Genomic DNA, 17,117 nt, shown 5'->3' with positions numbered 1-17,117 from the left:
ATAAACATTCGGCTAACTGGCAGGCCCCAAGCTGCTATGAAGCAGAAAAAAAGTTGAACTCGATCAAAAGAAGCTTTCGGGTGAGCGGGTTAAAAAAAAATGTGTGAAGATATAACTTCATGCATTCCTTGCAACTCAGTAAAATCATCAGCCCATAGACACGTGCTATAGTGTCCGAGGATTGAAACTATGAGTTAGCTGTCCTCGTTTATTTGTAGCTATGATGTGGCGTTGGACTGAGGTAGGCACAGTGAGAAGTCTCACAGCATCAGGTTAAAGTCCAACAGGTTTATTTAGTAGCACGAGCTTTCAGAGCACTGCTCCTTCTTCAGGGGAGTGGCCTGATGAAGGAGCAACGCTCCAAAAGCTTGTGATACCGAATAAACCTGTTGGACTTTAACCTGGTGTTGTGAGACTTCTTACTGTTTTATTTGGAACAGGACTGGAAATGGGGCCAATGAAGGGGGAATTAACAGTTGCATGAAGAACTTGAGAGAACAGGCAGCAAGAATTGTACTGAAGCATACTGAGATTCACGAATGTTAGGGAAGGAAATCGGCCGTCCTTACCTGGTCTGGCCTACATGTGACTCCAGAGCCACAGCAACATGGCTGATTCTCAACTGCCCTCTGAAATGGTCTAGCAAGCCACTCAGTACAAGGGCAATTAGGGATGGGCAATAAATGCTGACCCAGCCAGCATTGTCCATGTCCCAGAAATGATTAAAAAAATACTGCGCATGTGACCTTTGTTTATTCCAAATATCTTAAGTCTCTCAAGGGATTCAGTAAGAAGCTAGTTATGTGAGGATCGGTTTAGCTCGGTTGATTAGTAATGCCGATAGCCTGGGTTCAATTCCCGTACTGGCTGTTATTCATGAAGGTCCACCTTCTCAACCTTGCCACTCGCTTAAAGTGTGGTGATCCTCAAATTAAACCGCCACCGATCAGCTCTCCCCCTCCGAGGAGAGCAGCCTTTGATCATCTGGCACTGTGGCGGCTTTGCCTTTACCTAGCGACGTGACTCTGGTCCAGTGTTGCACCAGAGGCTGAGGGTTATTTTCTGTGCAGTTGGAAATCCAGCTGCCTGGGTTGAAGGAAGAAGCCAGTCAGGAGCCAGCAGAGTGCAGTGGGAACGCTGCATGGTGGGAAGTCATGTGGGAATATTTGAGAAAGATATTCTGTGCCGATACTTGAGTTCTCCTGGTGTCTGGGTAAGTGTTTATCCCTCAATCAACAGCACCAAAACGGACAAAATAATGATGAGTTTCATTGCAGTTAGTGGGATCTTGCTGTGCTTCCTGCATTGCAATGATTGCACCTGGAAGGCAAACGTAAAGGAACTGGGACATCCTGAAGTGGATGGCATGGTGGCATAGTGGTTAGCATTGCTGCTTCATTGTGCCAGGGGCCTGGGTTCAATGCCCGGCTTGAATCATTGTGTGGAGTTTGCATGTTCTTCTTGTGCCTGTGTGGGTTTGCTCCAGTTCAACAAAGAACAGTACAGCTTCGGCCCTCCACCGATCACTTGTACCTATCTAAACCAACCGCTTCTGTCCCTCTATTCCCTGTTTGTTCATTTGCCTATCAAGATAAGTCTTAAATGTGACTACCATATCTGCCTCAACCACCCCACTTGGCAGTGCATTCCAGGCCCCCACCACCCTCTGTGTAAAAAACTTCCCCCGCACTTCCCTACTGAACATTTCCCTCTTTATCTTGTACTTGTGCCCCGTGTAATTGCCATTTCTGCCGTGGGAAAAAGCTTCCAACTGTTCACCCTATCCATACCCCTCATAATTTTATAAACTTCTATCAGGTGGGCCCTCAGCCTCCGTCTTTCCAGGGAGAACAATCCTAGTTTATTCAATCTCTCTTCATAGCTAATACTCTCCATGCCAGGCAACATCCTGGTAAACCGGGTGCTCCGGTTTTCTCCACAGCCCAGAAGATGTACTGGTTTAGTGTATTGGCCATGCGAAATTCTCCCTCAGTGTGTCCAAACAGGCGCCGAAGTGTGACGACTCGGGGAGTTTCGTAATAACTTCACTGCAGCGTTAATGTAGGCCTACTTGTGGTACTAATAAATAAATTTAAATTTAGTTTACAGATATATGCACGCGGTTTCTTTCTAAACTGAGTCCCTATCTCTCTGCCTTGGTTTTTAATTAAAGAGTAAGGAATTCCAAAAACTGAACCCATTCTTCAACCAGCACTGCCAAACAAATTCCGTCTAATTGGGATAAATGGGAATCTGCTGTTTGCCTTTCTAATGACTGTTTCTACATTTCAAAGTAATCTGTGGTTAGTGAAGTGTTTTTGGGATGTTAGGAACATGATAAGAAGCTACATAAACAGATATCTGTCTCTCTTCTCTTCGATAGCAGATCAAACACTCCGACCGCACAACAAGCAAATCCATCCTACTTTGCAGTGAGGAATCTTTCAGAGCTCCGTCAGGGAGAAGAGAAAGCTGTTCCACTCACTGGCAGAATGAACCTGCAGCTCAGTTAACGATCTTTGGCTCATTCGCCGTGTCTTCAAGCTTGAAGGTATTAGAGAGACAGTGACATCTCAGAATATGAAGCACAAGGCCTGGTCTTGCTGCAATATGGACAGGCTTGGGTTTAAAAGTGGCAAGTAACATACTCAACCACAAGTGCCAGGCAATGACCATCTCCATCAAGAGATAACCAACTCCTGACATTCAATGGTATAACCATCACTGAATCCCGCACATCCTGGGGGCTATCATTGACCACAAACTGAACCAGACTAGCCATATTGTTTCTTCAGAAGGAACTCTTCAAATGCAGACAAAGAAAATATAACAAAACTTATTCCAACCTATAAATCAAAGAAAAGGTTTATTAAAGACACTTCATAACTCCAAATTTGGGGCCTCGCCCTGGGCCACTCCAATTCCCAACAGGTTCTTATTTATAGCGAGTCAGCTGGTCAGCTGACCATCACATCATTCTGTAATTGGTTCTACGGTTTACTGGGTCAGCTGCCCCTTACGGCTTGTTACCATTGGTCACATTACATCCAATACCACATTGTCACTGGTTACGTTCTAACACATATTACAGCTACATGAGCAGGTCAGAGGCTAAGAATTCTATGATGCATAACTCACTTGATGCCTCAAAACCTGTCCACAAGTCACAAGCCAAGAGCTTGATGGAGTTCTGCCTAGTTTCCTGGATGGGTCCAACCCCAACAACACTGAGGAAGTTCAACACCATCTAGAACAAAGCACCTTGCTTTATTGGTGCCCCCATTGGTTGCCTTAGATATTTACTTCCTTCATCACAGTACAGAGTGCCTACAAAGTGTGCCACCTATAAGATACACTGCAGCAACAGGCCAAGGCTCCTTTGACCTGCGACCTCTGCCATTCAGAAGGATAAATGCAATAGGCACATGAAACTAATGGCAAGTTCTCTCCAATTGCACACCATCCTGACTTGGAAATATTTACTCTGCCATCACTCTGAGAGCACCCCCATAACAGGGCTTATAATTCAATCATATGAAATAGGAGGAAGAGTTGACCATTCGGCCCATCAGGCCTACTTTCCCATTCAACAAGATCATAGTTGATCTGTTCATGTTCCAAATGCCACATCCCCATCTACCCTCCCCGACAATCTTTGATCCCTCATAGAATCCCTACAGTGCAGAAGAAGGCCATTCGGCCCATCGAGTCTACACCGACAACAATCCCACCCAGGCCCTATTCCTATAACCCCACATAATTACCCTGACACTAAATGGCAACTTAGCATAGCCAATCAACATAGCCCGCACATCTTTGGACTGTGGGAGGAAACCAGAGCACCCGGAGGAAACCCACTCAGACACAGGGAGAACGTGCAAACTCCACACAGACAGTGATCCGAGACTGGGAATCGAATCTGGATCCTTGGTGCTATGAGGCAGCAGTGCTAACCACCTCACTAAACTAGAATTTACCTTCACCTTAGAAATACTCAGTGACCCCGCTTCATAAACAATTGATGAGTTTCACAGGCCGAATTTTTCCAGCCATTCCCAACAGTGGGATTTTCCAGTCCTGTGACTGGTGAACCCGGAGTGGAGGGCACAAGCGAAGGGAAAATCTGTTGACAACATCAGAACTAGAAGAACTTATTGCCAAGCTGCCTCTGCAAAACACACAGCTGGGTTGGAGAGGGGGGGGAACGGTGTTGAAAGTGCACCCCAGTCAGTGGGCACCATTACCAATATTAGTTTCCAATTCCAGATTTTATTGACTGAATTTAAATTCCGCCAGCTGCCGCGGTGGGATTTGAACCCATATCCACAGGGCCTGGATCACCATTCCAGTGATAGTACCGCTAACCACTGCCTCCTCTTCCGACCTGTGGAAATACTTGCTCCCTGTCTACTCTATCAAAATCTCTCTTGCTCTGATTAGATTATTATCTGGTCACGTCCCTCTCCCCTGGGCGCTACACTCACCTTTATACCCCCAGAGGAATCCCCCACGACAGGTTCACATCTGGTGCACTTTTTGTAAACCATGGTGTCACATCAGTGTGATTTGAAAATACAGCAAGGGCTCAATATATGGCAAGGCAGGGGGGTCTTTAGTTATATGCTGATGTATGGGAATAATGTATTTAAATTAGGTTCGCACCGGTTGTGGGCGTAGGAGCAGCATCTTCTGGGGTTTTGAGTGCCCGCTGCTATTCCCACAGACACCGAACACGGTCCCAAGATCCTCTCACGCCCCAGACTGTTGATGATGGCTACAGGATTGCTGTCAGAGTTAAAGAGGCAGCAAACTGACTGAAGTGTTGATTTGATTTAGCAAGTACACAAGGAATACAAGCTGTTTTCCTTCTTTGGAGCTTTCTCCCACCAGTAACCACTTGGCCAACAATCTATCCTGTAGCCATTCCTTAGCAGCTTCAGAATGGTTTATTTTGGCAATGGTAACGTAAACCATTAATGTAACAGAGTGATGAGTTGTCTTAGAAAGCAAAGGAACTCATCATGGGACAACCTAATGTAACAGAAACATGTTGTGGGCCTAAAAATGAACCTAAAGAAGGAAGAAGAGCAGATTTAATGGGTTGGCTATTCATGTTTCCATCTGCCTGGAAGCGACCAAAACTAGGCAAAGTGTAATACAGAACAGGTTACCACAGGAACTCCAGCCTGGCAAGTGTGTTACTGTTCATGAGTAACCTTAGCTGACTGATGTTCAAGTTCATTCCTGAATTTACCAAAGAGAGTGCTGGGAGCTTCAGTTTCTTATTTATTGATTAGTACAAATAGGCTCACATTAATAATGCAATGAAATCACTGTGAAAATCCCCTAGTCGCCACTCTCCGGCACCTATTCGGGTACACAGAGGGAGAATTTAGCACGGCCAATGCACCTAATCTGCACATCTTTGGACCGTGGGAGGAAATCAGACCCGTTTGAAACAGACAGAGAAACAAGTGTGGTACCACGGTCCAGTACAGCACCGGATTTATTCCACAATTATGTCTACACAGGAACGTAGAAACCTTTGGTTAACTCAATGTCAGGATTATAGTTTACATTTAATCTCACATCAGTTGCATTCTTCAAGCATTCTAGAAGTCTTTCTTAGTTTTATTTCTGAAAGATCTGGTCCTACTTTCTTGATTATGCACAATTCCCCCTGTAATAAGTCCTCGGAGGCAGAAGTCCCTCCACCAAAATCCCTTTATTTACAAGTCTGACAGCAGCACACTGAGTGTTTTCAGTTGCAGCCCACACTAGGTGTCCCAGAGGAACTGACACTCCTGGTTAAACACAGTGCAGGAAGCTCCCTCATTGACCCGTCAAATTGGCCCTTAATCAGGGAGTTCATATTCTAACAGGCCCTCCTCAATTACCTGATTAAAGTTGTTACACACCCCCTCCCCACCACCCACCCAATCCCTGCACCTCCACTTCTAATAACGGGGTGGAATTTTCCAGTCCCGCCTGCCACATGAATCGTAGCAGGTGGAACAGGACCATGCAAAGGTCTATTGACCTCGGGTGGGATTTCCGATCTTGGGGCGAATGTGGCCAGAAAACCCCTCCCATAGTCTCCCCAACCGCTAGAATTGTTTCTCTCCATCCATCCTATTACCCATACATTCCTTTAAAATTTTGGAAATTTCAATCAAATTGCCTCTTAACTTTCTAAATTCCAGGGAATACACAATCCTAGTTTATGGATTCTCTCATTGCATTGGTTTTGCTGTTGAACTTATTCTGAAAAGGAGGTTCCCAGGGAGGTTCACACTAACTTCAGCGGTGACCTAATGGGCTTTGTACGATTGAAGAGTGACCATTATCTGCTTTTATTCCAGTTCTCTCGCTATAAAGGCCAACTTTTTCCATTAGACTTTTCAACAAACTGATAACACACATGAAACATCAATGTTCTTCAAAGGAAGATTATCAAACTTATTACTACACTGAAGCTACTGAAATATTTTTCCGTTCTACGTTTGAATCGTCGATCTTGATCTCCTAGCACCGAGTCAGCGATAAAGTGACAAGATCATTACTCCAATTTTCTAACAATGGGTGAGATTTTCCATGCAACCCGCTGCGTGATTCGCAATGGTGGATGCAGCCCAGTGAGGTATTGGATTGACTCATCCCACTATGTCAATGCCCCCGACTCCACCTCCCCACCACCACCCCCCACCCCACTTCAACCTCTGCCCTGCCGCCGGGAAAGCTGTGGAGGGGGTGCGCCTTCGGCGGGACTGGAAGATTCCCCTGGTGTGAATGGCCGGAAAATTCCAGCCCATGCTTCAACTGAGCCGTACTGCTGGCAGTCCGACCTCAACAAGTGAGATGTTCACATATGAATTATTTTATCGGTGATAAACATTATTGTGGCTGCGAAGATCATGTAAATGTGGAATGGTCGAGTACAGTGCCCTGTCTCAATTCTGACCATCCAAACCTGGGGTGGCCCGAAAACCAGACATTTTTATCATATGCCATGCCGCAATTTCAACTAAAAAAATTAAAGTATTATAACTTAGTTGGACAATGCAGCAAAATGCTGCATTCTCGCGGTGTGGGGCCAGAAGGGTTATTAGATTTGGAACTTAACGCACCTATCTATTCCTGTGCTCTGACCAACCCTTGACCCCAGCTGACCTGACTTGATCCGAACTGTCCACAGCCTGAACCATCTGAACTGAATTCCAACATGTCCTGAGGGTGCCAGTTTTGAGAGACCGTGCCTATCGCTGACATACAAGAAAACCACCCATATTCTGGTTGTTGTGGGATCAAACTTTGCAGTTTTCTGCACTGATATCAATTTCCAATCAGAAAAAGGAAGGTTTTTCCCTTGGTGTTAATTTATAAGGAGTAAGGAGCAATTTCCCCAGAGAAATTATGCGTGGAACCACAGGAGCCCCAGGAAGTGGGTAAGATCCATAATGAGTATTTTGTATGAGTATTCACCAAAGGGAAGGACATGATGGACATTGAGGTCAGGGATGGGTATGTGAACACTCTAGAAAATGTCCTAAATTGCATTAAGGTAGACAAGTGCTCGGGGCTGAAAGGGATTGATCCCAGGTTACTTGCGGGAGGCAAGGGGAGAAATAGCTGAGGTCTTAACTGATATCTCCATATCCTCTTTGACAACAGGTGAGGTTCTAGAGAACTGGAGAATAGCCAATATTGTTCCCTTGTTTAAGAAATGAAGCAGGGATAATCCTGGTAATTATAGGCCAGCGAGCCTGACGTCAGTGGAGGGGAAGCTTTTGGAGAAGATACTGAGGGAGAGGATGTATGCACATTTGGAAGAAAATGGACTACTTAGTGACAGGAGGCATGGTTTTATACGGGGAAGGTCATTTATCACCAACCTGATTGAGTTTTTTGAGAAGGTGACAGATAATTAATGAGGGAAGGGCTTGTAGATGCAGTTTATTTGGACTTAATAAGGCATTTGGCACAGCCCCGTATGGCAGACTGGTACAAAAGCTAAAATCACATGCGATTCGGGGTGGGCTGGCTAGATGGACACAGAACTGGCTTGGGTATAGAAAACAGAGAGTAGTGATGGAAGGGTGTTTTTCAGAATGGAGAACTGTAGCTAGTGGTGTTCTGCAGGGATTAGTGCTGGGACTCTGTTGTTTGTAGTGTATATAAATGATCTGGAGGAAAATGTGGGTGGTCTGATCAGTAAATTTGCGGACTACATGAAGATGAGTGGAGTTGCTGATAGTGCCAGGAATTGTCAGAGGATGCAATGGGATACAGATAGATTGGAGACTTGGGCACAGAAATTGCAGATGGAATGTAATCCAGACAGATGCATTTTGGAGGATTTAATTCAGGTGAGTGGAGAGGTATGTTCACAAACACGGATTTACAATTCATATTGTGCCTCTGTCCACTCACACTATCTGTATATGTAAAGACTTGATTATCTGTTAAGACTCGCATTCCAACCATTAACTTGCAATCGAGTTTGTGTCTATATATGCCCTGTTTGTGAACCCAAGTCTCCACTCACCTGATGAAGGAGCAGTGCTCCGAAAGCTCGTGATTCCAAATATGCCTGTTGGACATGAACCTGATGTTGTGAGACTTATTACTGTATCTGAATTGAAGACATGAATTTCATTTTTGCACCCAAAAATACACAAAACAATTTCATTTACGTACAAAGAAGACAGAGGGGGGGGAGGAGTGATTATAATGCAGGTTCCCAAAAATGTTGAGAGATACGGATCACCCAAGACACATTTCACACATTCTAATCTGTTATTTCAATTGTGTGAATTAGACAACACCAACATAAGAAAGAGCAATGTAAAATTTTAAATATGTCTCCTGAGAGAATTTTCTGGAAAATTCCTTCCTCGGCCAGAATTTTCCAGCCACCCCGCGGCGAGTTTTCCCAGTAAGTATATCAAGATTTCTTATCCCACATGTTCTGCAAAGGCAATTAACATTGTGGCTACTTTGGGGCGGTACAGTGACACAGTGGTTAGCACTGCTGCCTCACAGCGCCAAGGATCTGGGTTCGATTCCTGGCTTGGGACACTGTGTGTGTGGAATATGGACATTCTGCCTGTGTCTGCCTGGATTTCCTCCAGGTGCCCTGGTTTCCCCCCACAGACCGAAAAATGTGCTGGTTCGGTGCATTGACCCGAGCAGGCGCCGGAGTGGGTATAGTATGATAATAATGTTTTTTCTCTTTTCATTCACAGGTTTTAAGTCGGTCCGCCTCATGTCCAACGAGGGGCATACACGCAATGGGTCGTACTGGGGCTGCTCTTGGTTGTTCGAGATTGGCCTACTGCTTCATGTCGTTAGTGTGTGCCTAAACTGGACAAGATACTGGGCAAGACGACAGCTCAGTGACTATCGCTGATTGCTGTGCAGACACATGGATTTGGGCCGGTGTCTGTGGGAGTTTGCGCATTCTCCCCGTGCTTGCGTGGGTTTTCTCCGGGTGCTCCGGTTTCCTCCCACACCTCAAAGATGTGCTGTTAGGCTGATTGGCAGGAATAAATTGTCCCTAAATCAGTTTCCCTCAATCTGGATGGCCATAAAACATTAGACAGGGGTCATGGGTGGAGAGGGGGACTGGTGGTGTTGAGATGGCGGCGTGGGCTCATTGGGCCAAAGGGCCTGTTTCCCGGGCTGATTTTGTTCTTTGTTCTTTGTCACAGTAACTTCATTGTACTGTTAATGTAAGCCTTACTTGTGACTAATAAATAAACTTTAAGTTCCTTAAAAATAAATTGGAGGAGTGCAATTGCAGTTGATAAGATTTTCTATAAAATTTCTGGATTAAATATGGCTCTGGTGCTGCTGTCACTTTGTCTTTGCCAACTGCGGATAGCAGACAAACAGAGCAGGACGTCAAGTTAGGTGTTAATCTCAATTGGTCCTCTTTGGAAATGAGGGGCGGGATGTTCTGGTCTTTCTCATGGCGGGCTCCCTGGCGTGGGGCCGGGTGGGCCATGCAAATGCCTCTTGCTTTTGCCATTACCAGAAGGTAGCGCCAGTGGCCAACGTCTCGTTGCCTCTGCCGCGTGGGAAGTGCAGAAAATCCTGGCTTAGGAGGACATTTTGCTGAAAGCTGTATCAGGAGGCAAATATAAATTCCACATCAAGCTGACAAACCATACAAAGAGCTGTACAAACCCCCAGTGCAACATTGACCTATTCTAGTCTTCTTTACTGGCCACATGTGTCTCGGAACAGCATGCTCCATCCCACCGTATTGTAAATCCAAGACGGTCAAAGGACAGTGCTAACAATTTCTGAGCAGCTTTTAATCCATTATACACATAGGGCAGGATTTTCCAGCCACACTTGCCCCGAGACTGGAAAATCCCACCCAAGGCCAATGGAATTTTGCATGATCCGTGGCCCACCCACTACGATTCCTGCAGGGGGGGCGGGATGGGAACATTCCACACATAGCGTCACTGTCACTGAACCAGCTCTGATGAAGGGTCACCCAGACTCGAAACACTGGCTCTATTCTCTCCCCACGGATACTGTCAGCCCTGCTGAGATTTACCAAGGCTTTCTGTTTTTGTTTCAGATTCCGGCAGCTGCAATATTTTGCTTTTATGTCACTGTACCTTAAATGGATGATGACAGTAACACAGTAATACGAGATTAATGATCATTTCGATAGGTAGTACATTGAACAATCAAAGCACACATGTTTGAGGTAGGAACCTGATAAAAGTATTCTTACCTAGAAACATAGAACAGTACAGTACAGGCCTTTCGGCCCTCAATGTCGTGTCCAGTTATGTCCAAACCCAAGATCGAGCTATCCCACTCCCTATCATACTGGTGTGCTTCACGTGCCTATCCAATAACCGCTTGAAAAGTGTCCAACTCCACCATCACAGCAGGCAGTCTATTCCACACCCCAACCACTCTCTGAGTAAAGAATCTACCTCGGTCATCCCTCCTATATCTCCCACCATAAACCTTATAGTTATGCCCCCTAGTAACAGCTACATCCACCCAAGGAAATAGTCTCTGCACGTCCACTCTATCTATCTCCCTCATCATTTTATAAACCTCTATTAAGTTGCCTCTCATCCCCCTCTGCTCGAAAGAGAAAAGCTCCCTCAAACTTTCCTCATAAGACCATTTATATAGATGATCTGGAGGAGGGAGCCCAGTGTAAGGTGTCGAAATTTGCTGATGACACAAAGATGAGTGGAAAAGCAAATTGTGCGGAGGGTGTAGAAAGTCTGCAGAGGGATCTGGATAGGCTGAGCGAGTGGGCGAGGACCTGGCAGATGGAATACAATGTTGGCAAGTGTGAGGTTATCCACTTTGGTAGGAATAATAGTAGGAAGGACTACTACTTACAGGGCGAAAAACTGCAGCATGCTACGGTGCAGAGGGACCTGGGGGTCCTTGTGCATGAGTCGCAAAAACCCAGCCTACAGGTGCAGCAGGTGGTCAGGAAGGCAAATGGGATGCTGGCCTTTATAGTGAGGGGGATTGAATATAAAAGTGGGGAGGTCTTGCTGCAGCTGTACAGGGCAGTGGTGAGGCCACAGCTGGAGTACTGTGTGCAGTTTTGGTCGCCGCACTTGCGTAAGGATATTTTGGCCTTGGAGGGAGTGCAGAGGAGGTTCACTAGGCTGATACCGGAGTTGAGGGGGTTGAGCTATGAAGAGAGGCTGAATAGACTGGGCTTGTACTCGTTAGAGTTTAGAAGGATGAGGGGGGATCTTATTGAGACATATAAGATGATGAATGGGATGGATAGGGTAGAGGTGGAGAGGTTCTTCCTGCTCAGAAAGGACAGCAGGACTGGAGGGCACAGCCTCAAGATAAGGGAGGGTGCAGTTTAGAACAGAGTTGAGGAGGAACTTCTTCACTCAAAGGGTGGTGAATCTCTGGAATTCTCTGCCCGTTGAAGTGGTGGAGGCTACCTCGCTAAATATATTTAAGACACGGGTAGATAGGTTTTTGGTAGGCAAGGGAATTAAGGGTTATGGGGAGAAAGCAGGAAAGTGGAACTGAGCCACGACAGATCAGCCATGATCTTATTGAATGGCGGGGCAGGCTCGAAGGGCTAGATGGCCTACTCCTGCTCCTATTTCTTATGTTCTTCTGTTCTTATGACCTACCCTCCAAACCAGGCAGCATCCTGGTAAATCTCCTCTGCACTCTTTCCAATGCTTCCACATCTTTCTTATAATGAGGTGACCAGAACTGAACACAATGTTCTTGTTTGAGGAGGTGCAGACTTTTATTCAGTACTTACTATGATAGATGCTAAGATTGGTCCTTCGATTGTCCACCAAGGAATGCTTTGTGTAATAGTTTCCCAGCAGCTAAATTCAAAGAACATGTATTATATCCAGAACTGAATTACTGTAATCTCCAAGGAATTTACAAAATAAGACTGAGGTCATAACATTTAGTCTACGTTGAGAATTAACATTCACTTCACACCCCATAGCCAATTCTGACAATTGCCAAGGAATCAGTCATTTGATCATTAATAAAATAAAAATCACCCGCAATGAATATTTAAAAAATACACTGGAATGAGAGAAATATTTCAGGCATTCAAGTAAACAGTTATCTCGACACCTTGGATGATAATTTGCTGCATTGGACCCCTCACCCTCACACAAAGCACTGATCTACATAATATTAGAAACTAATTAGGACTTTCCACACAGGAGTAGGCCATTTGTCCCTTTGAGCCTGCTCCGCCATTCAGTAAGGTCAGGGCTGATCTGTCGTGGCTCAGTTCCACTTTCCCGCTTTCTCCCCATAACCCTTAATTCCCTTGCCTACCAAAAACCTATCTACCCGTGTCTTAAATATATTTAGCAAGGTAGCCTCCACCACTTCAACGGTCAGGGCTGATCTGGTCGTGGCCTCAGTTCCACTTTGCCGTGTGTGCCCCTGAACCCTTGACTCTATCAAAAACCTGTCTAACTCTGTCTTGAATAAATGAGTAAGTGGTCTTACAACAGGTTTATGTGGTAGCACAAGGCACTAGCTTTCAGAGTGCTGCTCCTTCATCAGGTGAGTGGGAGTTCTGTTCACAAATAGGGCATATAAAGACACAAACTCAATTTACAAAGTAATGGTTGGAACGCAGGGCTTTACAGGTAATCAAGTCTTAAAGGTACAGACAACGTGAATGGAGAGAGGGTGCTTAACCTGTGTGCTTACCTGTGCTTAACCCTCTCTCTCACACACACACACACACACAAACACATACACACTCACTTGTACACACACATACTCAAACACACACACACACACAAAGAAATGCACAGACACACACTCATTTTCACACACACACACTCTCTCTGACACACACTCACTCACTCTCATACACGCACACACACTCTTTCACAAACACACACAGTCATTCATACACACGCACATTGCAGTGAAGTTACTGTGAAAACTCCCTAGGCTTCCCATATATCAACTCTGACCCTGGTCAACTTGAAGTCTCATTTGCAGACATCCTTGTAACACAGACATGGACAACCTTGTTGGTCTTTTGTGAGCTCACACACACCTATCCGGGTACACTGAGGGAGAATTTAGCATGGCCCATGCACCTAACCCCCACATCTTTGGACTGTGGAGGAAACCAGAGCGTCGGAGGAAACCCACACAGGCACAGGGAGAACATGCAGTCTTCACAAAGAGAGTGGCCCAAGCCAGGAATTGAACCCAGGTCCCTGGTGCTGTGAGACAGCAGTGCTAACCACCATGCCACCGCGCCGCCCTTATTCTTAAGGCACAATTAGACAGCTTGTTGATTAACAAGGGGGCGTAAGGTAATCGGTAATCAGGATTGTGGGACTGAGGTTACAGTCAGATCAACCATGATCTTATTGAACGGTGGAGCAGGCTTGAGGGACCAAGTGGCCTATTCCTACTCCTAATTAAAATGCCCCGCCAAGGTGTCAGTCCTGGTGATTAAGGGAAAGGAGTCAAAAAAGCCCAAAAATGAACAAATTGCCATTGCCAAAAAATAGAAAGCAAAACAGAGAGAGAAGCAATAGGTGCACTTTAATTTGTCACCACGCCACGCTACTCAGAGCAAAAGAAATTTTTATGATTCTACAAATAACTGGTTAATAAACATTTTTATTCTGCTCATTTTGTTCATACTCACTTATTGTCATCTAAATAGATTCTTGTAATTGTCCAGATAACTGTGAAGATAGTTGGGAGTCCTGTGGAAAATATTATCAGGCCCAGTGAAGTCACCAGAAGCTTGGACAGATTTCAACGTTAAGAATGTTTTCTGACTGTCAGCAAAAAAAAAAGCTTACCCCAGCCAATCAGCAAGTAGAGAACAAAGTATTTGTTTTCCGAGAAGAAGACCATGAGGAGCGTGTGCAGGTACAAACCTTCCACTAACAGCCAGTAAAAGTTGGCCGTGATGAAGTACTGGAAGAAGACCAAGATAGCTCTACAGCCAACCTAGGAGAGAAACAATGAGAGGAATAGAGAGTTCAACTCTGATCAAAAGCAGAGGCTGAGTAAACACGTTGATTAAAAATAGCACGGCAAATGCTGGACACGGCAGACTTTCCAACATTATTACAGTCACTAAGGATATTGAAGCTCACCAGCAGAATGAGTGCTGGCTGGCAAAGACATGTCACAGCGGCACAACCGCACAATGGTTAACACTGCTGCTTCACACTGTCAGGGACCTGGGTTGGGTCAATGTCTGTGTGGAGTTTGTACATTCTCCCTGTGTCTGCATGGGTTTCCTCCAGGTGCTCCAGTTTCCTCCCATAGTCTGAAGGAAGTGCTGGTTAGGCGCATTGACCCAAACAACTGCCAGACTGTGGCGACTAGGGGAATTTCACAGTAACTTAATTGCAGTGTTAACGTAAGCCTTATTTGTGACTAATAAATAAACTTTTACTTTTACAGCAGAAGATAGTTCACAACAAGGCTTCCTATATCTCAGCTCCTTTGTGTGAGGTTGTGAATTCTAGCTACTGCGTTGTTGGCTATCTGGGCAGCAAGGTGGCACACTGGCTAACACCGCTACCTCACAGCACTGGGGACCTGGGTTCAATTCCCAGCTTGAGTCACTGTCTGTGCGGAGATTGCACATTCTCCCTATAGGTTTCTGTTTTTCTATAATTTATCTTTTTTTGTAGCTTGTTCAGGTTCGAAGTTTAAAATGAAATCACGACAGCTGTGATCTTTCTTGATGTGGAGATGCCAGCGTTGGACTGGGGTAAGCACAGTAAGAAGTCCTGCTGGACGTTAACCTGGTGTTGTGAGATTTCTTACTATGATCTTTCTTAACAGGGGAGGGGCAGGTCCAAAAGCATCTTCTGCCCAAGTCAGAATGGAAGTTGGCAGAGCAGCTATACTTTAGGGCAGCACGGTGCCCCAATGATCAGCATTGCTGCCTCACAGCACCAGGACTCGGTTTGGATTCCCGGCTTGGGTCACTGTGCGGAGTCTGCACATTCTCACTGTGTCTGTGTGGGTTTCCTCCGCTTTCCTCCCACAGTCTGAAATACATACTGTTTAAGTGCATTGTTCATGCTAAATTCTTAAGAGCACTGTAGGTGTACCGACACCACATGGACTGCAGTGGTTCAAAAAGGCAGCTCACAATCACCTTCTCAAGGGCCACTACGGATGGGCAATAAATGCTGGCCAGCCAGTGGTGCCCACACTCTTTGAATGAATGAAAAGAAACAATTTTCAAATATTGAAAATTATAGTCATGAAGAACAGTTAAAGAACTTCTTTAACTGAAGTAGTGGGAAGCAGATACAATAGTGAGCGTCTGGACAAACACATGAATAGGATGGGAATAGGGGGATATGGCCCCCGGAAGGGTAGGGGGTTTTAGTTCAGTTGGGCAGCATGGTTGGTGAAGGCTTGGAGGGCCGAAGGGCCTGTTCCTGTGCTGTAATTTTCTTTGTTCTTTGGTACATAATTTATCAATTCACTTCATAATCTTGAACCCTTCAACTAGTATCACTTTGATGTTTGTTTTTAAAAGAACAGTGCTCTGAGGGAGGGAGTTGCCGGATTTTGACCCAGCGACTGCGCAGGAATAGCAATATATTCCCAAGTCAGGATGATGAGTGGCTTGGAGGTGGATCTTCAGGTGGTGGTGGTGTTCGCCAAGTATTTGCTGCTGTTGTCTTTCCAGATGTAGTGGTCGCGAGTTTGGAAGGTGCTTTGTATATCTGTACCAGGTCTTGTTATTTATGATCGGGCCCACATCCTTCCCCCTCCCCAGCTCCGATTGCACGTTTTACGTTGGCAGAGGCAGCCCGCCATTAGTGGGATTTTCAGCTCCCGACACTCTCAACGGCATTTCCTATTGTTTGCATCTCCTGTTGTCGGGGAACCCCAGGCAGAGGGTCGCCATCAGCAGGACCAGAAGATCCTGGCGGCGGGAATGGCCAGAAAATCCCATCCTATATCTGTATCATGTCAAAGGCAACAATACTTATGAATTGGACCACCAGAGACCGCAAACAACAGTTTTCATCCATGCAACATCTCTAAGTTAGCCAATAATCCAGGCACTTCCCAGGAGCAGAACAAACAGAATTTGACATAATGGCTCTAACTTGCCTGTCTCATAGCTATTAATTGCCATGGTAAATAATTGTGGCCCCAGTACTGATCCCTGTGGAACTCCAGGAGCTACAGGTGCCATCCTGAAAATGCCCCCCTCACCCCAACTCTCTGTCTACTTTCAGTTAGCTGATCCTCTATCCATGCTAATATACAACCCCAACACCACTGGCTCTTATCTTAAGTAGCCTTTTGTGCAGTAGTGCATCAAATACTTTTTGGAAATCCACATATACTATATCTACTGGTTCCCCTTTATCTATCCTCAAAGAACTCAAATTAATTTGTCAGGCATGATTCCCCCTACCTATCAGCCATGCTGATTCTGCTTGACCGTATTTGCATGATGCACTCTAACATTTTCCCAATGGCAGATGTTAAGCTGACTGGCAGGAGCAGTGGGGTGGCTAAAGGAGGGCCAAGTGGGAAATGCGTCTCCCCTGGGGAAGAATACCAGCCAACAGCTCCATCAGTTCCGG

At 45.5% G+C, this 17,117-nt stretch overlaps 1 protein-coding gene across 1 annotated transcript in view; it reads right to left on the bottom strand.

Annotated features, from left to right (window-relative positions):
• Nucleotides 1-17,117, bottom strand: part of vipr2 (vasoactive intestinal peptide receptor 2) — a 163,745-nt gene that overhangs the window by 18,525 nt on the left and 128,103 nt on the right. Inside the window, exons 7-9 of the mRNA XM_080217467.1 lie at nt 14,343-14,493; nt 14,183-14,243; nt 12,293-12,362 (exon numbers count right to left, since the gene is read on the bottom strand). Coding sequence (XP_080073593.1) covers nt 12,293-12,362; nt 14,183-14,243; nt 14,343-14,493 — 282 coding nt within the window. The remainder of the gene's footprint in view (nt 1-12,292; nt 12,363-14,182; nt 14,244-14,342; nt 14,494-17,117) is intronic.

This window comes from Carcharhinus amblyrhynchos, chromosome 2, assembly GCF_965287045.1.
Source record: "Carcharhinus amblyrhynchos chromosome 2, sCarAmb.v2.hapA, whole genome shotgun sequence".
NCBI classification, from domain to species: Eukaryota; Metazoa; Chordata; class Chondrichthyes; order Carcharhiniformes; family Carcharhinidae; genus Carcharhinus; species Carcharhinus amblyrhynchos.
This window is presented reverse-complemented; position numbering and strand designations above follow the sequence as displayed.